The sequence below is a fragment of the Castanea sativa genome, chromosome 3 (assembly GCF_040712315.1).
Source record: "Castanea sativa cultivar Marrone di Chiusa Pesio chromosome 3, ASM4071231v1".
Classification (NCBI taxonomy): domain Eukaryota; kingdom Viridiplantae; phylum Streptophyta; class Magnoliopsida; order Fagales; family Fagaceae; genus Castanea; species Castanea sativa.
In genome coordinates, this window is record NC_134015.1 from 2,526,456 (window position 1) to 2,549,566 (window position 23,111).

Sequence of the window (23,111 nt, forward strand, 5' to 3'; positions counted from 1 at the left end):
TTGCAAATAATTAATTGCGAGGGTATGAAGGTCTCCACAAATAGTTGTTAATGACGACTGCTTCCCTTCGCTAAAAATAAGTCGTCGACTTTTTTCATTGTTTGGTAATATATTTGTGAGGGCAAATTTGTTTAATAACGACAGTAGATTGCCCTCGTAAATTATCTATTTGCGAAGGTATGGTCGCAAAATCTCTTTTAGCAACAAGAGCAAATACGACGGCCTTCGAGGGCTATATGCCCTCGCTAATAACCTTTTGCGACAATATTTGAATTTTTGCGAGGACATTTTATCCTCGCTAGTAGACTCTTTTTTTGTAGTGATTGCTCTTTTCTTTAACCTTAATACAGTTTACTTATTCTCTAAAAAAAAAAAAAAAAAACTCTCAAGAGTATATCCTGTCTTTTTTTTTTTTTTTTTTTTTTTTTAAATAATAGGGGTATCATACATCATACATTTTTATGTGTCTAGTCTTTCTGCCAGACCAGGTTTAAAAATCTTGTAAGCTCATGACAATGATAAAAAAAAGATACTCAGTGTTGTTAAATTGTACCACATCGGTAAGGTTTGATATTGAGAAGTGGTTTATTACTTGTTCCGCGATACTAATTACCGCATGCAGATTTGGTGTTGGTGTGTGAGTATATTTCCTTATCTCATCTTCTTCCCTTGTATATGTGTGTGTGCGTGTGTGTTTCTTAAATAATAAAAAAATAGAATAATGGTCAATGTTAATATAAGTGTCACTAAACTTTAGTTTAATCCATAATCAAATGCAAGCAAAGTTAAAACACAATGTATGACATAGGAACTATCTCAATCAGAAACTAAAAAAAATAAGGGCAGAGATTCTAGAGAAAGGGGGATGAAAAAAGGAGAAGAGAAAGCACTATAGCAATCTCAACAACTCCTGTAACCATTATCATCCAATATATACTAGAACAGAGCTCCTCGGACTGTGCTGAGGACAAACTTTCTTGGATGAAAGGACTGTGCTGAGGACAAACTTTCTCGGATGAAAAGGGGAGAAGAGAAAGCACTATAGCAATCTCAACAACTCCTGTAACCATTATCATCCAATATATACTAGAACAGAGCTCCTCGGACTGTGCTGAGGACAAACTTTCTCGCACAAACTGGGTTCAATTCTTGTTGGCTCATCATCCACAACCATATTAACTGTTATCCATGCATTAAACCCTAGCTCTTTGACCTACTCTCTACAAATTTATTGTTCTAGGTTCACTAGGTCAAGATCCCATACATTTTGGGCTTGGTCTGAAAATCGTGTCCCTACACTTATTATTCAATGACATAAATTATTTAGCTCTTTCTTTTCTAATATATCGAAACAAGTGTAATTCAATCCAATTCAATTAAATTAAACTGATCTGATTGTTTGGCTTTGAAATTTTATTTTATTTTATTTTTTGCATATTATAAGTTACACATGTATTCGGTGGATCTTGAATCCATAGCTAACTCTCCGGTCTCGAAAATCCTTCAAATAATTGGGTTATTTATGTCACTACATTGCACTATTTTTTTCATCTAAAGGCTACACTTTATGTGTGCATTTTTATTAACTTTTTTTAAAAGGTTAATTTGTTGAGCTATACATAGGCAAATAAGTTCATGGGAAAAAAAAAAAAACTAATTCAAATAGTTGCGTAATTGATCATGTTATTTCTTCTTCTTCTTCTTTTTATTTATTTATTATTTACTGATCCATGTTATTTCATCTTTTGATAATCTTTTTTTTTTTTTGTTTTTGGTTTCTTAAACTCAAATAAATACTACATAAAAACGCTTCTTTTTTTGAAAAAAAAAATACACACACCCAAAACAGGAGATATGGACCAAGAAAAATGAAAAATAAAATAAAATAATTCAAAAAATAGATCAAACTAACACATGTTATGAACTTTTTGAGAAGTAACAGTCGTACAAAAGCTGTTAGGATTTGAATATATGGTTAATGGAATTGAACATCTCTCAACTTAGTCAACTTTTTACTTTGTTACTAAATCCTTGCAATTAATTTTGTTGGACCTCTTAAAAAAGATGTACTAATATTTTATCTTAAAGGGGATATGATTGCATTGCTAGAAAGATCTTTGTCCTAGCCAATAAAAAAGTTAAACTAACAATTTTCATAATGCGGTCTCCACCTAATATTTTACTGCTCTTAGAATGTTGAAAACATCATAAAAAGAAGTTAGTTTAAAATTTCCAAACATTTTTTTTATGGATAATAACACAAGTATTGAGTGAGTCTTGAATTCATTCTCTCTCCTTCCATTCCATTATTATTACGAACCAAAAATGTGTCATTTAAAAAAAAAGATTTATAAAAATTCAATGTCATTTGAACCAGAGTTTATTGACATAACTTTTGTTTATGAAAGCCAAAAATGACCGACTCAATCTTGCATGGTACACTACATAACTATAAGTCTAGCATACAAAACTTTTCATAACTCTTTTTTTATATGGATTGATAATGACATGACCTATTGTGATTAGTTATAATAAAAATAGTATTCATGATGAGAATTCATATAAATGTGATTTTGTTCAAATCATAACTTTATACCTAAGTAAGTGGACCAAAAAAATGAAGGTTAACACATTCAAATATGCCATTTGGGTTTCATCACAGTGACGGTTAAAATACTCCTAGGTGCGTGGCATAAAGATACTTTTTTTTTTTTACTGTTATCTTGAATGTGATCATTAAAGAATTTTTGTGCTAAGATTAATTAATACAGATGTACAAGTTACAAGATAATTTCTTAAATGTTCTAAGGCCAGCAATGCTGCAGTTAGGGGATTTGGCTATTATTACTGGGTCATGTGACAAATTTGTCAACTGCTGATTTTTCTAATTGCCTAGTTCACCTTACCCTAAAAATTGAAGAAGAAGACGAAGAAGAAGAATTCGTTTGGATAGAACTTATTGCTGAAAACTGAAAACATTATAGCAAAATAATTTTTAAATGTGTGAATAGTATCGTGGGACCCATTTTTAATGAAAAAATTGTTGAAAAGTGAAGTTTGTGGGTCCCGTAAACAGTGCACGAGACCCACTGATGTGATGAAAAGGGCTGAAAAGTCAACAATGTACCGCTACTATTTATGAACAGTAGCATAAACAATAAAAATTGTCCCCCCTGAAGCATGCAGCAGCAAAAGAAAAAAAAAAAAAGAAGAAGAAGGAAACGTGATGTGCAAAACGCAAACGCACAATAAGTTGGATCCAAACGCCACCTTTGTCCCTGCCCACTAAATCAATATATATATATATATATATATATATATATATATATATATATATATATATATAAAAGCAGAAACCTCACGTAAGAGAGCACGAAGTTTTGCCAAGTTGCACTCTATTTGAAAAGATAATTGATTTTTTTTTTATAAATAAAATACATCATTTTTAATTTATTACACTTATTAGATGCTACATCAGTTATTTAATAACTCAACAGATTTTAATTAGTAATAAATAAGACTAATGGATAAGATAGAGGGGTGTTAATCATCAAAAACTCTTTATTTTCCTTATTCCTCCATCTTAAGGTTTTCTTATGTTTATGCCTACTCCTCTTCCCTTATAACTAAATGCCTACTCTTCCTAAACCACTACATGCCTTCTCCTATGCCTATGTTGCTAAATTACCGATTATATGTTCTATAATTTGCACAAACTAAAATAGCATATAGATTATTTAAAAACACATGAAATCATATAAAAATCACCAAATCAGAGTTTAAAATTATAACTAAATTTTAAAAAGAAATTTAGGCACATTTGCACAAAAATTCCATGTAACTAAGTCACACTTAGGAATATTGGACCATTTTTCCTTTGTATAAATAGAAGGGTCCCAATGAGGGGACTAACAATTTTCTCTCCAAAACATTTGTTGTAGGAACACAAAAGTTTTCGATTATAGACTTTTCACAATTAAAGAACATGAATTGCCAACTAATCAAACTAGAGTTTTTAGTACCTACAGCAATTTCATAACATCGAGAACAAATCCCAGTGTATACAATGTCAAATTTCATAGTCTCCTGTTACATCAAATGAGTGTTTAATTTTTCTCGCAAAGTATTGAATAGTAAAGCTTCTGAGCCTTAGTCTCAATTACAACTCTCAATCATATTGGACTTGGATGATACCTATCAACAACGTATCATTATGAGATGCAGAAAAAATTTGGAATGTACACAACGTTTAGTGTGAATGGGAAGAAATTTCATACAATTCCAATTGGTTAGGTTAGTAAAGGACCTATTCCAATTTAATGTTTCTAGAATTTTGTATACAAGTAATAATCAAGGAAACTTCCACCTAAAATAAGTCGGACTTTTGGCAAGAGAGAAAATTGATGTCTAGACAAATCAAGCTAAGGCCGACCAAAATGGACCATATTCTTAATTTCTTATCTCTATTTGTTCCATGTACAAGACTTATAGTTAATGCTTAGCATATAAAAGTTGAACATCTTATCTAAAGTCCATCCTCTGAAAGCTTGAGAAAAAATTCATTTAAACTAACACAGTATATAAATTATAAAGGTATCAAAGAAAAATTGTCAAAAATAATAAAAATTTAATCTATGCTTAAATTCTTATAAGGATGAACACAATAGCAATATCCATTTTTTTTAAAAAAATAAAGATAAAAAAAAAATCTATACTTATTTTGTACGTATGATAAAGTCCTATCACAAAGTTTTTTGAGATTCATGTTGATTAGTGATTAGAAACAATGTGCATGACATCTTGCCAAGTAACGCTCTAATTTTGCATTTAGCATTTTTTTTACCTCTTTCATTAAGTGTTTTTTACTATTACCCAAAAGTTTACATTAACTTATTTTACTGTTATCTCATTAGTCCCTCATTAATTGCCTAAACTTACATCATGCATTTCTCTCTTTCTCATGTCTTTTAGCATCCCCACCGTTTTAATATTTTTAAAAAAAGTAAAAAAATAATAGTTAAGAACTAATAGTAATAACTTACCAGATAAGGTCTTGGAGAGAGATAGAGAGACATAAAAATGTTATCGATTGTTAAATAAAACGCATTGTTTCACTTTAAAATCAAAACACATTGTTTCACTATAAAAGACCTGAGACTGACAAAACATTTGAAAGAGAGAGAAAGAAAAATCTGAGGGGACGTTGCCTCCGTAATATTGGCCCCCACCACCATCAAGACCTTAAACCTATACGGGTATTTTTATTTTTTTTTAAATTAGGAGATTAAATATGATTTAGATTTAGGTAATTTGGTTGGATAGTTTTTGTTTTGGGTATATAAGTAGAAAGAATATTTGGTACGCAATGTAAAACCATATTCTACCATGGTTTGAAATTATCTATAAGACACGTGCATACACACTTGCCCACACCATGTTTTAATGTTTCACTATCAATGAGTGGAAGACAGTGAGAGAGTTGGACATACTTTTATTTCATAGTATTAAATATGTGAACACAACACAAATTATTTGATTTTCACGGTCCTGTTACTCTTTTGCATTTATTTTTTGTTTCATGATTTTAAAAAAACTTAATCTTACCTTTTTTTTAGGCTGAAAAATTAATCTTACCTTGAGAAGGCTATAAATATGCAGTGAAACAACAGTTATAAATTGCACACACATAATCATTATAATCATTCAGTTCAAGGAATGAGTAAATATATATATATATATATATATATATATATATATATATATATATATATATAAACAGAAACCTCATGTGGAAGAGCACGAAGTTTTGTCAAGTGGCACTCTATTTGAAAAGATAATTGATTTTTTTTTGAAATAAAATACTTCATTTTTAATTTATTACACTTATTAGATGCCACATCAGTTATTTACTAACTCAACAAATTTTAATTAGTGATAAACAAGACTAATGGATAAGATAGAGGGATGTTAATCATCAAAAACTCTTTGTTTTCCTTATTCCTCCATCCTAAGGTTTTCTTATGTTTATGCCTACTCCTCTTCCCTTATAACTAAATGCCTACTCTTCCTAAACCACTACATACCTTCTCCTATGCCTATGTTGCTAAATTACCGATTCTATGTTCTATAATTTGCACAAACTGAAATAGCATTTAGATTATTTAAAAACACATGAAATCATATAAAAATCACCAAATTAGAATTTAAAATTATAACTAAATTTTTAAAAGAAATTTAGGCACATTTGCACAAAAATTTCATGTAACTAAGTCACATTTAGGAATATTGGACCATTTTTCCTTTGTATAAATAGAAGGGTCCCAATGGGATGAGGGGGCTAACAATTTTCTCTTCAAAACATTTGTTGTAGGAACACAAATGTTTTCCATTGTAGACTTTTCACGATTAAAGAACATGAATTGCCAACTAATCAAACTAGAGTTTTTATTATCTATAGCAATTTCACAACATCGAGAACAAATCCCAGTGTATACAATGTCAAATTTCATAGTCTCCTGTTACATCAAATGAGTGTTTAATTTTTCTCGCAAAGTATTGAATAGTAAAGCTTCTGGGCCTTAGTCTCAATTACAACTCTCAATCATGTTGGACTTGGATGATACCTGTCAACAACATATCATTATGAGATGCAGAAAAAATTTGGAGTGTACACAACGTTTAGTATGAATGAGAAGAAATTTCATCCAATTCCAATTGGTTAGGTTAGTAAGAGACCTATTCCAATTTAATGTTTCTGGAATTTTGTATACAAGTAATAATCAAGGAAAATTGATGTCTAGACAAATCAAGCTAAGGCCAACCAAAATGGACCATATTCTTAACTTCTTATCTCTATTTGTTTAATGTACAAGACTTATAATCAATGCTTGGCATATAAAAATTGAACATCTTATCTAAAGTCCATCCTCTGAAAGCTTGAGAAAAAATTCATTAAAACTAACACAATATATAAATTATAAAGAAATCAAAGAAAAATTGTCAAAAATAATGAAAATTCAATCTATGCTTAAATTCTTATAAGGATGAACACAATAGCAATATCATTTTTTTAAAAAATAAAGATAAAAAAAATATATTCTCATTTTGTACGTATGATGAAATCCTATCACAAAGTTTTTTGAGACTCATGTTGATTAGTGATTAGAAATTATAAAGGAATAATCATGAATATATATATATATATATATATATATATATATATATATATATAAGTAGAGATCTTATGTGAGAGTGCGTGAGGTCTTACCAAGTAACGTTTTAATTTTGCATTTAGCATTTTTTTTACCACTTTCATTAAGTTTTTTTTACTATTACCCAAAAGTTTACATTAACTTATTTTACTGTTATCTCATTAGTCTCTCATTAATTGCCTAAGTTTACATCACACATTTCTCTCTTTCTCATGTCTTTTAGCATCCCACCATTTTAATATTTTAAAAAAAGTAAAAATAATAATAATTAAGGACTAATAGTAATAACTAACCAGATACGGCCTTGGAGAGAGATAGAGAGACATAAAAATGTTGTAGATTGTTAAATAAAATGCATTGTTTCTCTTTAAAATTAAAACACATTGTTTCACTATAAAAGACCTGAGACTAACAAAACATTTGAAAGAGAGAGAAAGACAAATCTGAAGGGATGCCGCCTCCGTCATATTGGCCTCCCACCACCATCAAGACCTTAAACCTCTACGGGTATATTTTTTTTTTTGCTTTTTAAATTAGGAGATTGAATATGATTTAGGTTTGGGTAATTAGGTTGGATAGTTTTTGTTTTGGGTATATAAGTAGAGAGAATATTTGGTACGCAATGTAAAGCCATATTCTACCATGGTTTAAAATCATCTATAAGACACGTGCATACACACTTGCTCACACCATGTTTTAATGTTTCACTATCAATGAGTGAAAGACAGTGAGAGAGTTGGGCATATTTTTATTTCATAGTATTAAATATGTGAACACAACACAAATTATTTGATTTTCACGATCCTGTTAGTCTTTTGTATTTATTTTTTGTTTCATGATTTTAAAAAAACTTAATCTTACCTTTTTTTTTTAGGGTGAAAAATTAATCTCACCTTGAGAAGGCTATAAACATGTAGTAAAACAACAGTTATAAATTGCGCACACATAACCATTATAATTATTCGATTTAAGGAATGAGTAAAAAAAAAATTTGGAGGAATATTGTAGAATAAAAGTTGTTACAAAATGTCTTTCTCTCAGAGACCTCATGCAAGAGTGCATGAGGTCCTGCCATGTGGCACTCTAATTTTGATTTAGCATTTTTTTACCTCTTTCATTAATTTTTTTTATTGTTACCCAAGAGTTCACATTATCTAATTTTACTGTTATCTCATTAATATCTCTTTAATTGCCTAAGCTTATATCACACCTTTCACTATTCTTCATGTCTTTTAGCATACTCACTGTTTTAGTGTTTCAAAAATAATAAATAAATAAATAAATAAGGGCGGGCTAATAGTAATAGCTAACGAGATAAGACTCTAAAGAGAGACAAAGAGACACAAAAATGTTGTGAATTGTTAAATAAAATGTACTATTTCACTATATATTACCAAATTAAAAGACTTGAGACTAACAAAACATTTGAAAGAGAAATCTGAGGGGTCACCACCTCCATTATACTAACCTCCCACCACCATCAAGACACCGAAACCCCTACGAGTAATCTTTTTTTCTTTTTAAATTAGGGGCTTAAATATGATTTAGGTTAGGTAATTTGGTTAGTTAGTTTTTGTTTTGGATATATAAGTAGAGAGAATATTAGGTGCGCAATGTAAAGTCATATTCTACCATAGTTTAATTTTAAATCATCTATAAAACACATGCATACACACTTGCTCACACCATGTCTTAATGTCGCACTATCGATGAGTGAAAGATAGTCAGAGAGTTGGGTATACTTTTATTTCATAGTATGAAATATGTAAATACAACACAAATTACTTTATTTCATGGTCCCATTACTCTTTTGCATTTTTATTTTTTTTTATTCATGATTTAAAAAAAAAAAACTTACCTTAAGAAGGCTACAAATATGCAATGAAGCCACTAAACCAATTTTTAATATCACAAAATGTATATGTTTCTTTACTCTAATTTAGTTTACTTTTTTTTATTTTTTATAATTTATGTACAACATTATTCAAAAGTGTTTTACATAAAATATTATAAAATTATCCGTGCATCGCACGGGCAACTTACTAGTTTCTAATAAAAAGTGAGCCAGGTTTTTCAAAACCAAGGTACACCCTTTGGCCCTTGCAAGAACTTACAACGGGCATGCACTACATATGCCTTTAGTTTGTTAATAAGAGAATATAATTTCTTTCAATGATGATTTTGATAGCTCTCCACTAGTAAGAAGAACCCTTTCTTTAGCAAGACTAACAAGTCTTGTTTTACATGGAAGTTTATTATTGTTGATTATGTTATGGTATCCAAAACATTGAACAATAGATATTATTCTTATTATGCATCTAGCAATTTTGATGCAAATTCAGTGATGTCATGAGATTGAGAAAGAGAAAGAGAAAGAGCCTCTTTTTGTATTCATCACAATGTTCGGCACTCTCTGGTTGGTTGTAAATGAAGAAATTGTTATTCTAAACTAAAACTATGTTGTCTGTTGGTCTTTCTCAAATTCAGCACTCTATCAGATAGAGATAGGAAATTTATTGATGATGAAAAAGAAGTTTCTTTCAAGAAATGATGTTGCCTTGTATCTATGTTACTTAAAATTTGATTATGATCTCCTCCTTGTTCATTCTATAGAACCCGTTGTCCCAAATTGCAAGCTTTGGCTCTAGCTTAGTCAATTAAGCTATTGCCTGAGGCGCTTTACAAGAGCAAGACTCCAAATTTTCGTTTGAACGTTAGTTTTATCGAAACAATTATTAAATTAAATCTGCGGTTTGCTTGGATAGGGCAGCTCTTAGGCTAAGCCAATAGTCCGTTTAGTTGGAGGATAAAAAAGTAAGAGTATAGAAAATTGAGATATGATAAAAAAGTTTTTAGTTTTCTCTTGTAGTGTTTGGTTAAGAGTGGAAAAATGGAGAAATAAAAAAAATGTAATTTGTTTAAATTTACTTTCATGCCTCTACTAAAATAAAGTAACAAAATAAGAAAAAAAAACTGGATGAACCAAAAAAACAAAAACAAAACTGATGAAACACAACCAAAAAAATAATATATATATATATATATAAATATATAAATAAAAGCAAACCGAATGAAAAGTATAGAAAAGGAAAAAAAGCTAAAGAAGGAAATTAAAAAAAGAAAAAGAAAAAGGAAATAGTTGAGTAACAGAAAATGACAAAACTGAAAAAAGAAAAAAAGTGCCAAGAAGAAACCGAGAAAACCCAGCAGGTTGCAACACATGGGTGCTTTAGTTTAAACATTTTCTCTTGGATTTTCTTCCTAATTTGGGGAAAAAATATTTTCATGAGCCTGAGAAGAAAACAGTCTAATCCCACTAGTTTTCCTTCCTTAAATATTTCCAACCAAATATCCAAAAAATCCATTTTCTCTCCACATTTCTTTTCCATCTCCCTAAATTCCTTCCAGACCCTAAAGCCATGTATGATGTGGGTCAATATATATTCAACCTAATTGAAATTCTAAAACATTTTAAAAAAAATTTGTTTGAAGTGTGCTAAATCACCATGAATGATCAATTTTTCATAACAATTCAAGACTTCAATTTTTTATAAACAAGTCTCCATACGCTAAACAATCTACCTCTCAATAGGAAAATTAACATTGGAAATTAAATTTTAGCTCTTCTCATGTTACCCAAGGTAAATTATAAGTATTTTCTAAAATAATAATAAATTTTAATCTTTTTGATTTGGATGTTGAGTGGAATTTTTTAAATACCAAATATTTTTTTTACTATTATTTTATTGACCACATTAGTGTTTATCATGCGAACTATGCATCCTATGTGCCACATAAGATATTTTATTTAGTAAGATGAAACGATTTTCAAAAATTAGGGGCCAAATAGGAGCCCAAAAATTTGAAAGCCAAAGTAAAAAATGACAAAAAATACATGAACCAAAAAGATATTGTGTTCAAATGTTCCTATATAACGATCATAAAAATAAATAATAATAAAAAAGTTCCTACATAACTTTTTCATCGTGGTCGACACTACGCTATGACTATTATACTACAACTTTATAAAGTTGATAACTTTGTAAATAAGCGGGGAAATAATTCACTTCACTTTGTGCCTAGTGGGTGGGTCAAAGAGAACATAATAAATCAGTGTGAACTGATAACGTAGGGCCTGGACTTTATTGATGAGAGGTGGCTATGCTTTTGAGATTACATAGTGGATTCCAGTGTGAACTGATAGACTTCATTGATTGACCAGAGCGGACCTGCTTTTGTATTTGCTATTTGGTTTCTCCTGAACATCATCAACCAGTTCATTATCTACCTACTCTTTCTCACAGACTCTTCTTTCTCTTCTTGTGATATCCAGCAAATTTCCCATTTCCAATCTATGGCTCGTGCTTTACTTTCTGCTATTGTGGAGCAGCTTGGTTCTTTCATTTCTTCAGAGTTCACCTTGACTGCAACTGTCAAACAAGAAGTCCAAAAGCTTGAAACCAAATTCCGTACCATCCAGGCAGTGCTCAATGATGCTGAGAAGAGGCAGCTGAAGGAGGAAGCTGTGAAGCTTTGGTTAGATAAGCTCAAATGCGTATTCTACGAGATGGACGACGTGTTGGATGAGTGGAACACTGCCATGATCAAAGAAGAGATTGAGAAACAACAAAAAGACGAAGAAAAAGCTGAAACTAGCACTACTAAGAAGAGGAAGGTATGGCCCCTCATCTCAGTTCCTAATCTTTTTCAGCATCGTGATATTGCTCATAAGATAAAAGAACTTAACGAAAAATTAGATGAGATTAACAAAGAGAGGGAAATGTACGGGTTTGAATTGAGTAGAGCCATTGAAGAAGTAGTTGAGAGGCCAAAAACTACTTCTTATGTTGATGTGTTTGATATTCTTGGTCGTGATAGGGTTAAGGATCATTTAGTGAGCATTCTACTGGGCAAGGGTACTGAAAAAGAAAAACTCCCCCATGTCATCTCTTTGGTGGGCATGGGCGGTATGGGAAAAACAACACTTGCCCAGCTAGCCTTTAATCATCATGAGGTGATGGATCATTTTGAAGAAAGAATTTGGGTTTGTGTTTCCGAACCCTTTGATCAATGTAGGGTTGCAAAAGCTATCGTTGAAGCTTTGGGAGATCGTGATTTTAACACTACTGAATTGCACAGTCTATTGGAAAAAATTTGTGAATTAATCGGGGGAAAGAAGTTTTTTCTTGTCTTTGATGATGTGTGGACAGAAGACTATGCAATGTGGAAGCCAATTAGAGATGCACTCAAAAGTTGTGGTTCCCAAAGTAGTAAAATTCTAGTCACTACACGTAAAGGCAAAGTAGCGAAGATGATGGAAAGTGCAAATACAATCAAGTTGGAGGAATTGTCTGAGGAAGATTGTTGGTTGGTGTTTAGTAAAATAGCATTTTTTGATAAGGATCCTAAGCAATGTGAACAACTAGAAGTCCTTGGCAAGCAAATATCAAAGAAGTGTAAAGGCTTGCCCCTTGCTGCAAAAGCTCTAGGGAGTCTCATGCATTTCAAGAAAAGTAAAGAAGAATGGAAGAACGTTTTGGATAGCAATTTGTGGGAATTAGAAGATGTTGAAAGAGGTCTTTTTGTGCCATTGTTACTTAGTTATTTTGATTTGCCCTCACCACTGAAACGGTGTTTCTCATATTGTGCTGTCTTTCCGAAAGATCATGTTTTTAATGTTAATGAGTTGGTACATATGTGGACAGCACATGGATTTGTTGAGTCAAAGGGAAATATGGAGGTGGAAATCATAGGAAGAGAATACTTTGATAATTTAGTCATTCGCTCTTTCTTCCAAGAATCCAGAGAATTTGGGCACATGAGGTACAAAATGCATGATATAGTGCATGACTTTGCACAGTTGATTACTAAGAATGAATGCTTTATAATCAATAGTGACATAGAGTCGCAATCAGATTATAATAATGCTCGCCATTTGAGATTAGTAATTCCAAAAGAAATCCAATTTCCTGTGTCCATTGATAGTGCCAAAAATCTACGCACCCTCATCTTTTTTAATCAAGGTGGTTATAACATATCCAATTTATTCCAAAATTTTAGACTTTTACGAGTGTTAACGTTGGAGTGTAGAATGAAACTTCCGCATACCGTGGAAAATTTAATACATTTAAGGTATCTCATTTTATTTCAGTGCAATGAGGTATTGCCTGAAGCCATTTGTAATCTATGCAATTTACAATATTTGAAGATTACCCAGACTTCTGGTTCTGTGTTCACAAAATTACCTCAAGGGATAGGTAAATTAATTAACTTAAGACATCTTATTGGAGACCGTTTTCTGATTCCAAGAGGGATTGGAAGATTGATTTCTCTTAGAACATTAAGATGTTTCAGCATAAGTGACGAGGATAGCGAAAGATGTGAACTAGGAGAATTAAAAAATTTGAACCACCTGCAAGGGAGTTTTGAAATACGTGGGTTGGGGAACCTGGTAGATATAAGTGAGGCCAAGAATGCACAACTTAAGAAGAAGATACACCTTCGTGAATTGAAACTATCTTTTAAGAAAGGGAAGGATAGAGGATGGCGGGATGCTTGGGTTCCAAATGCCGTCGATCCCAATGATAAAACAATGGAGAGGGATGTATTATTTTTAAATGCGTTAGAGCCACCTCAAGACTTGGAGCTGTTAGACATTCGTTGGTACCAGGGCACCACAATGTCTCCTAATTGGTTGATGTCCTTGACCAAATTGAAAACGGTTTGTATCCATTCGGTCGCCAAGTTAATGAGTTTGCCTCCTTTGGGGAAGTTTCCGCTCCTTGAATCGTTAAGTATATGGGATGTGTGTAGTCTGAAAAAAGTGGGTGTTGAATTTTTGGGAATAGAATCTGAAAACAAGAAACAAGACATAATATTCCCAAATTTGAAACATCTCAAGTTTGTGTGGTTGGAGGAGTGGGAAGAATGGATTGGGATTGGAGGCAAAGAAGACGCAGACTGTATTACTGTAATGCCACGTCTTCAACAGTTGGAAATTCATTGTTGCAGCAAGTTAAAGTCGCTGCCGGACTTCCTGCGTACAATTCCATTGAATGAATTGGTGATCGCTGACTGTCCAATCATCGAGAAACGTTGCCAAAGAGAGACAGGAGAGGACTGGCGCACCATTTCTCACATCCCAAACATCCATCTTCTAGAACATTCTACTTATGCCTGGAAGTATGCCTGGGTAACTCATTCTGCTTCTTAATCTCCTTACTCTTCATTTATTTTGCAAATATATACTATCAATTAAATATTCTCATTTTTATGAAAATAAATTACTCACAACCTAGATTGATGAATTTAACATATTCTCATAAATTTGAGTTAGCGTGGTTTATTGTTGTTGCTTAGATTCAGTTAGCTTGTGATGTATTCAAAATTGCTTGATGGGTACAATAAATTTTCAGAAATGATTTAAAAAATACAAGGCTGGACTTTCAGATGGAATAATCAAATGAACATGTCTCTAGATTTTCACTCATTTGCATTTAAATGTAAACAACTCAAAATCAAATGCCTACCTCTTTCTATTTCATTTGCGGTTTAATTTTTTTATGGGTCTTGCTCATTTTATTGATTTAGCTTATATCGGAAGAATAGCGCATGAGCAAAGTTCATCCTCGGCTTCATTCGGCATTGCAAGTCTGAACCAGTAAAGGGTAACTTCTTCCTACTTCTTTCTTCCTCTTCTGCTGCTTTTGTCATACGGCTGAAATATCAATTAATTATTTTCATTATCTCTCAAAATTTATCAATTTTTGGCCAAACTTACAACAGGACTGTCAGCAATGGTTCAATCTAGTAGGCCCAGTATTTGCAACCAGAATTTGTAAATGTATGGAAGATTTTTTATTTATTTTAAAGAACCCAGACTGAATGGTACTGAAACTTTAATAGTGGATTTTTATTATTGGCATATGGCCTTGTTAAATAACATTTCTATATTACTTAATTTTGAGCAGGATTTTTCTTGTGTCTAAACTTAATCCAATCCTTGCATCTCATTTTAATTTGCTTTACTAAGTGATACAAAAAATGTTGTTCAGTTTTAAAGAACTGTGCAATTTTCACCAGTATAGCATAATTATAAATTTGTCAAAAAAAAAAAACATTGCCAAGCTTCCCTTTTTTTTCCCCCTTATGTTGTCTTTTATTGCAAGGTATATCCAAATATTATTTTTTATCTTTTGTATCGAGATGATTTTTCTTACTGTTTTGTCCATCTATAATAACCTCATGCTAGATATTTAATTTTGTTGGCCTCATTTAAACCATACATCAAATTCTATTATGTAGGGAAGTATATTTTGTGGTTGAGCAAAATTTCACACATGGATGCACTTTTGAGTAAGACCTACAGAAGAAATGCGTTCATTTTATTGTGGCAGTAAAGCTTGCATAGCGTATGACACATGAAAGGTTGGGTAGGTACTTGACAATCTACAACTTATGCAACCTTCTATCCTTAATTTTGAGGGTTTGAATGTATAGTTGCTAATCTTCAGGCTTTGATGTTTCAACTTTAGAGTTTGATTCTGGATGCACATAGATTTCTTGTCTTAGTGATGTGTTTCTTGTCAATGAAGATGAGGAAGAGTGAGATTCTACCACCAAGGGTAGAGGGCGCAATTTGATAAATACTTGCTGTTTGCTGCAATCCATAGTTGCCTATTTTGAAAAGGACACCATAAGAAGTGGAGAGGAGAAGATAGGACCAGTCCAAACTTCCTTCATCTAGGCACATAAATGTTGCTTCTTGTATAGGTAACTATCTCCTTTCTATTTCTTTTTCATTTTTAATTTATTGCTGCATTTGTTTTTTGTTCTATGGTCAATCATTTTTATTTTTTCCAACCTAATAATACCCTAGGAATATTTTGATCTCCATCAGTCTAGGAACAATACCTTAGGAATATTTAACAAAAATTGTGATTTTGAAAACTCTATTTCACTATTTCTCAATTTGAACTAAAATCTTGTTTTCAGAACATGATTTCAAATAAAATGCGTACAAAATGTGAAATAACGAGCGTGTACCAAGACTTTCCCTTTTAACTAAACCAATTCTAATTTCCAAGTCACAATTTTCTTTGCTTTGTCCATCCCAACTGGTTTTGAATGAAGAAGGGGACCCCTTCCATCCATGCAACCACAATTGACGTGAAAACTTTGACTAAATCAAAATAAGAGAAAGTCTAAGCACACAAACAATTTGACACCAATTTTCACACATGTTGAGGTGTTAAGTCTGTAATTTGAATGTCATAGAGTGATGATAACGGTGATTCTAGATGAAATTGATGTTGCTACCATTTATATCCTGCTGAGTGCTAAAAAATTGTGAAATTTATTGTGTAGCATTGCACCATTTGTCACCATCACATGAACCTGCCATTTTATCTTTACAACTCAGAATCTAATACATAACACAGTTGTGGCAAAGTGCAAGCAAAAGTGTACAGAAAATATATGCCAGACACTTTCTACGTCCCAACAGGTATATATCCTGTTTATTTATTCCTTTATTAAAAATCTGTGTTTTTCCATTCTTCCTCCTGCAACACATGGAGTTTTAGTAGTTAGCAAATTGAATTTCTGCTGGCACTGTGATAGTTCTATTTGATGACAAAGGGTTGATGTTGCCTTGCCAGCACCAATAAAACTGTTGGAAGGAGTGACTCATTGTATCATACTACAAATCAAAATCAAAATGGTGCTTTTACCCCTGAGAAGGTTCAAGTCCTTCAGTACTTGCAATCTCAAAGTGGGACATTTCCAGCAAGATCATTTTCACAAGATGGTTTGTGGGGTACAGCTATAGGTTTTCAAGAAAATTTGGTTCTGGCAAGAAATTTTGTTTGGGGATTTAAGCTACCTGGTAGTTTAGAAGGAAATGCCCCTTGGTTGAAACAGAGAAAGATAGATGTGTCTCATAAGTATGGACACAGCATTGAAAATGATAATTACTTGGACAGAGATTTCTTGTACAGCTTTGGGTTGCTGATAGGAAAATGAAAAATTATAAGGGAAAAAGAAGGCGGAAATTGGTACAGCATATGAAAACCAACATGAATATGGAAGATGGTATTCGGGGGCACTGCTTTGCAGAAAATGTTTTTTTGGACAAGGGCAAACGACTTTTGAATCAACCACCTCTGAGCCAGTCTGACTCAGCTTTTCTGGAGCCACAATCTCCAGATGAGGTGAGTTGGGTTTAGTGTTGCTATTAGTTTGTTATTTTTAGAATTAATCTGAAGATTTATTATTATTGAAGTTGTTGTGTTATGATTGTTCAGTAGCTCCATCTGTCATTATCTTTAACAAATGCATCAGCTTGCTCATTGTGCTTTTTCTGCTATTTTACTATTGCTATTTTTGTGAAAATTGAAATACAGGTTGTGCATGTGTGGAGTAAGAAATTAGCTTAGAGAAATCCCTGTAAGAACAAAGGGGAAAAGCCATGGGAAAGGTTGAGGTTGCCTTGAAGTTTCTTTCAAGATCTTAATGTTCAAAGTTAATCTTTTTCACCCACTGTCTATAACATATGAATAATGTTTTACTTGGTATTTTGTGATTTATTTAGGCCCAGGTTGCACTCCTTCTTGCTAGGTCCAATTTGTTGATTACTAAGGATATAGAGTGGGCAAATCTTATGCTTGGTTTTGAGCAGATACTTCATTTTCCCTATCATTATCTTTTTCTTGTTCGTCTTGATGTTGATTTTGGAGCACACGTAGTAACCCATAACTATTAAATACTGTGTATGATACATTTAGGATCCAAAATATTACTCTTTTATTAATTGATTTATTTGTTTTGCCTTTGGCTTTAAAATAAAGCAGTAGATTGTAGTGTTAATGGTAAGAATATTGAGATTTTTTAGTAGAGCATCAGATTAACTCCTCTGAGTAGTTCCCTACAGCTTTTGACTGGGAAATACAAAAAATTATTATTAATTATCTCTGCTCTGATTTATTTAATTTCATCTTCTGTTTTAAGATCAATATTTGCTTATATTGTGGTTGATCAACTTGCTTAGTTTGCATATTTGGCTTTTCTTTGATGGTCCTAGTGCTTATGTAGTTGGCCTTAAGTCTTACATGGGTATGGGTCTGACAAGATCCATTCATAGGTAACTAAAATTATGGTGTGTTGTCTTTCACATAATTCACAAGACCCTGAGCCAAGTTTGGGATGTTGGTAGTGTGATGCCAAGAGCCAAATATTTGATCTGATGGTTGACGAGGTAGTGTTTAATTGGACACGACTTTTATTGTCTGCTTGTATGCTTTGCTATTTGATATTTTCAATTTGGAGTAATTGTTATATAGTAAGGATCAAGTTACACCTAGTGTAACTTTTGGATGTTACACCATTAAGTAATATTTTATTGGATCAATATTTTGAAAATTCAACTGTTGCATTCTGATAGTATAACCTATTTTCTCTGTCTCTTTTGAGCATTTAATTTTTCATTTTCTTCTTCTTTAGATTCTTTACTCTCAATTCTATTTGGTGGAACTGTTGGAAAACCGGTATGCAATTGTAGATGTGTGCTACCACAGTCAGTGAGTAATCAATCTAACTCCTTTCATTCTCCTTAATATTTGCCACACACAATTATCTTTCAAACAAATGGGCTCATTATTTTACCCATTGAACAATCTCCCAATTCCTGATACTCTGTTGTTTTGCAGCCTCTAGGTTTTATTCGTGAGTAGAGTAATCTCATTTCCAAACAGGTATATTCCTGATACTTTGTTGTTTTGCAGCCTGTAGGTTTTACCGCTACACTCTTCATTTTTAAACATTTTGTTGTGTGCACAATATATATAATACATTTGGTGTCTACTTCATATTGACTATAAAAAAAAATATTCTAATGTCATCCTTTAAAATCAATATGAAGTTCAATATTATATCATAATAAAACAGAAAGTGTACATGTCTCATGGAAGATGATTTCATTGTATTTTTCCATATCAATCTCATCATGTGGACTAAGACGATGTTAATTTATACTATCAATGTAGTCTAGGAATCCTTCATTTTTTTATTTTTTATTTAGGGTAAATACATAACCCAAGGCACCTATAAATACATTGCTTCCATATCGAAGTGGCATTTGGTATCTCTACAAAAATGTTCATTCTTTGTTTCTGGGGCAAAAAATGCATTTTTCATTATCCATTGGATGTTTGGTATCTCTATTATGTTGTAAATTTAGAAAATTTATTTCCCCTAACCTCTCCAAATAAGTAAAAATGAAGTCCTATATATTTCTGGTCCATTGGTTTAAGCTACTACATGGCATTCCCTTTGTGTGGAGTCCTGCTTGACAAGAAATCTATACAGGTATTGCTTCACCTATAACATTTTGGCTTAAGACTAATGATTGAGACAAAAAGCTGTCTGAAGTCCAAGTTTTGGTTTAAAATGATTGAGACGCTATCTGGCATCGTCCTTTATAGTCAAATTAAGTTAATTGGCTTGTACTTCAGTGTACTATGTTTAGAGTTCTACTCTATTATAAAGAGAATTTGTTCTATATTTAGCTAAATATCTTCAAATCTGTCTTCTCATACTTATGAAAAGGGGAACACAATCTAAATCCATGAGAAGGAATACTTAGCTGAGGCACATGAATCCGTGCATTATTTCTTTTCAATGTACTTTTCATTGCTGTTGTGGATGGTGTTATTTATGACTCCAAAGCATTCAAGAATGCTTGGAGTGCTTGCCAAGCCAAAAGGTTTGCAATGCTTGTTCCACCCAAATATTCATTCCTTCATGGTACAAACTACAATTTTCGAGGGGCCTTGTAAATCCCATCTCATCCTTCTGGTTGTGTTAGTAATATGGTTATAAGCTGAGGGTTTTTTTTTTTTTTTCTTTTCTTTAAGCCTGTTGGTTGATTTTGAGATGGAAAACTTGCTTTTTGGCTTGATAATTAGAAGATTGACGGAACTCTTCTGGAACCAGATAGATTTGGAGTATGGTCACCAAAAACTAGTACGCAAGAGAGTCTGATCTTCATACATATTAGTTGATGTTATTGCACAGGGCTGGTCTTATAGATGGCAGATGGGAGAAATGGTGGAATATTCATGGCAGGCACTGAAATTGAGCCTTTTTATTTCTAATTATACCTCATTAATGTTGACATCCTATATTAATGGAATAAATATTGATAATGCTTTAGGATGCAAAAAAAAGTAGCTTGAAATTTATTTTGGATGTTAAACTCTGTAGAAGTTCTTTCATTGAAGTTTTTTACTAATGCCAGCCATAAGTTTTGCTTCTAGTTCTGATTTGAAAGTAAGGGGACTTGAGCTAAGATCGGCCCCAAGTTTTCTTTTGGATTTGATCATTTTCAAAATATCCATTTAGAATTGGTTAGCATAAAATCACTTGTCGATAGTCCCAACACGGATGATATTCAATAATTTGAAATATACAATTCATTCATATCCACTGGCATATTATTCCACAAGCTCTCAAATCCTTGTTCTTGTCTTCCCTATGTATTTTCTATATTAAAAGTTCATACTTTTTGGGTTTATACCTTCAATGCAGGTGATGATTGTATTGGAATACAATTTGGATATAAGGAATGATACATGCAGCGAAAGTCATGGAATTAGGTCATTCACTGCTTGATTCTGATTTTATTTGCTGAAAATATAGTCTGCATTATTTGCAAGTTGTAAAAAAGTCAACCTACAAAATTGCTACCATTACCATACCAACACCCAAGGGTCATCACTTTTTGGTTTATATGCACTTCTAGTTATCTAATAGAATGCAATGTAGTAGAAAACTTCCTTGTTTGTCTTTTCTTCATTGTAGTATAAAATTCAGAGGTTACCAATCTAAATCTAGGGATCAATTTGCACAAATTTTACTCCACTTTTGCTTAATTAAGTGGCAAAAAATCTGTCACTAGTCCCTTTCTCTGACTGAATCCTTGTACCTATGCAGCATTTGGCAGTCTTAGCAGAGATAAATCCCGAGCCAGCATTTCAAACAGTGAGGGACTCAATCATCAAACACTCTACTGATGTTCGGATCAAAACGTGGCAAGGTGGCTCTGGTGTTGTATCCAAAGTGACCTATTCAAAACCCAATTATTTAAACCAATACTACTGCTTCTGTTAAAAGTGCCCCAATCATACCTTTTCACTCACCATTTCTGATGCATCATACAAGAACATGTATGGTGCTTGTGACATAAGAACCCTGCCTATGCACAATTCAAAGCCATGCAGAAATGTTACAATTCTGGGAGTTGCATTGCTTCCTGCCCAAGGATAGAAACATATGAATCCATTTTTCTGGAAATCTTATGGCAGTATACACACAAGAACCCATCCACTAGTTTCTTGTTTGTTCCGGATGTCCAAAAAAGCCAACATGAGTAGAAGACGATTATGGTGATCAGTGTTAAACAATTAGTTGTAATTATGTCAAGTTGATTTTGATTAAAGATCTTTGGGGTCAGGCTTCCTTCTAAGGTCAAGGTTCAAATCTCAACCTGCATCATTTTTAGAATGTCTCTCTATGAGTTGTTTGGGAATTGATTTTTTTTTTCTTTTTTCTTTTTTTTGTGGAAAATATATTTGCTTATTTACTGAAGAACCAAAAAAGACTGGTTGTTGATGGTGTTTCAGAAATATTGTTTGGAAATGCAAATCCAACTCATTATGCGAGGATTACTTTTCTTGTTGGTATAATTGTCTTTTTTGGACTTATTGCTGAATATGAGTATATAGCCCTTTTCAGTTGACATATTTTCACTTGATAAGTAAATTGTCAATGAGAGTATGTAGTTGTGTAACGTATTCATTTCGGGGGGGGGGGGGGGGGGTGTATTTGGATTCATTGTCAAAGACCAGGTATATTTTCTTTATTCAATGAGAATATTTGTGTAGCAATCGTTACCAAATTGAACTGATGCTTAAGTATTGCTACAAGTGGTGCATGCTAGAAATCTATATAATATCTAAAAGATAAACAGTATCATTTATTATTATTACACTCTTGTTAAATCACATCATCATAGCATTTTGGCTCATTTTGGTTATTTCAATCATTTTGGTCTAACTTGGTCTTAAATTGATATTTTTTAAGTTGCCTTTTTCAGTTTGGGCCTCAAAAATTCTTTTTTTTTTTCTTTTTTTTTTTCTTTTTTCCTTAATTTTTAGGTTGGAAAGTATGAAATTTTATTCTTTTTGTGCCAAACTCTTTAGTTTTTGGTTAAAAAATTATAAACAAAATAGATATTAGAAGTTAGAGATGTGGGCCTTAAAAAAGTAATAAACATGATAAATATCTACTAGATTACATTAAAATTCAAATTTCAATATTGTAGACATTATACTTATTTTTGAAAAAAAAAATGTCACAATTCTAAACATATATAATAATTTAAACTTAATATAAGAAGTTACATGTGTTCCATGGAATGAGGATGTACATTTTTTTTTTAATATTCTTTGATATGTTCAAATTAGTCAACTGATCATGGTATATTTTTTTACAAAAATATTTTTAATATATTTATATTACATTTTTCATATATATAAAACTTACAAAAATTGAAAATAATTATTTAATTTATGTATTGTTGTTGAATTCAAAATACACTACTTAACTTATAAATTTTACATTATATTCTTATAAAATACTTATATTACATTTTTCTATATATTGCGTAGATTTGCGACTAGTGGGACGGTATTTATGCATTTATGTTTAAGTTGAAAAAAAGAAGGAAAAAGAGTGAATACAAACTTTGTCAAAATGTTTGGCATGCGGATACTTAGAGAATGAAGTGAGAAGGATTTGAGAATGTGGAAGTGACTTCACTTAGAGGGCACGGAACTTGAAGTG

The 23,111-nt window shown here is 32.1% G+C and overlaps 1 protein-coding gene across 2 annotated transcripts; it reads left to right on the forward strand.

The window, feature by feature from the left end:
- Positions 1-11,354: 11,354 nt before the first annotated feature.
- On the forward strand, positions 11,355-21,997 carry LOC142627922 (putative disease resistance protein RGA1). 2 transcript variants are annotated; one of them, XM_075801822.1, is made up of 12 exons: positions 11,355-14,403; positions 14,802-14,878; positions 15,516-15,643; positions 15,806-15,983; positions 16,578-16,716; positions 16,871-17,422; positions 17,615-17,688; positions 17,803-18,465; positions 18,711-18,787; positions 18,917-18,961; positions 20,796-20,863; positions 21,201-21,997. In XM_075801822.1, exons 1-2 carry the CDS (start codon positions 11,566-11,568, stop codon positions 14,817-14,819), a joined length of 2,856 nt encoding a protein of 951 aa, XP_075657937.1. In that variant the 5' UTR covers positions 11,355-11,565; the 3' UTR covers positions 14,820-14,878; positions 15,516-15,643; positions 15,806-15,983; positions 16,578-16,716; positions 16,871-17,422; positions 17,615-17,688; positions 17,803-18,465; positions 18,711-18,787; positions 18,917-18,961; positions 20,796-20,863; positions 21,201-21,997. The 2 variants fall into 2 exon arrangements, with proteins under 2 accessions (XP_075657937.1, XP_075657938.1); XM_075801823.1 differs by lacking the exons at positions 17,615-17,688; positions 17,803-18,465.
- The last annotated feature ends 1,114 nt before the right edge of the window (positions 21,998-23,111 follow it).

Excerpts from the sequence above, each read along its gene's own strand:
- LOC142627922 (XM_075801822.1), top strand. The coding sequence starts at position 11,566 with ATGGCTCGTGCTTTACTTTCTGCTATTGTGGAGCAGCTTGGTTCTTTC.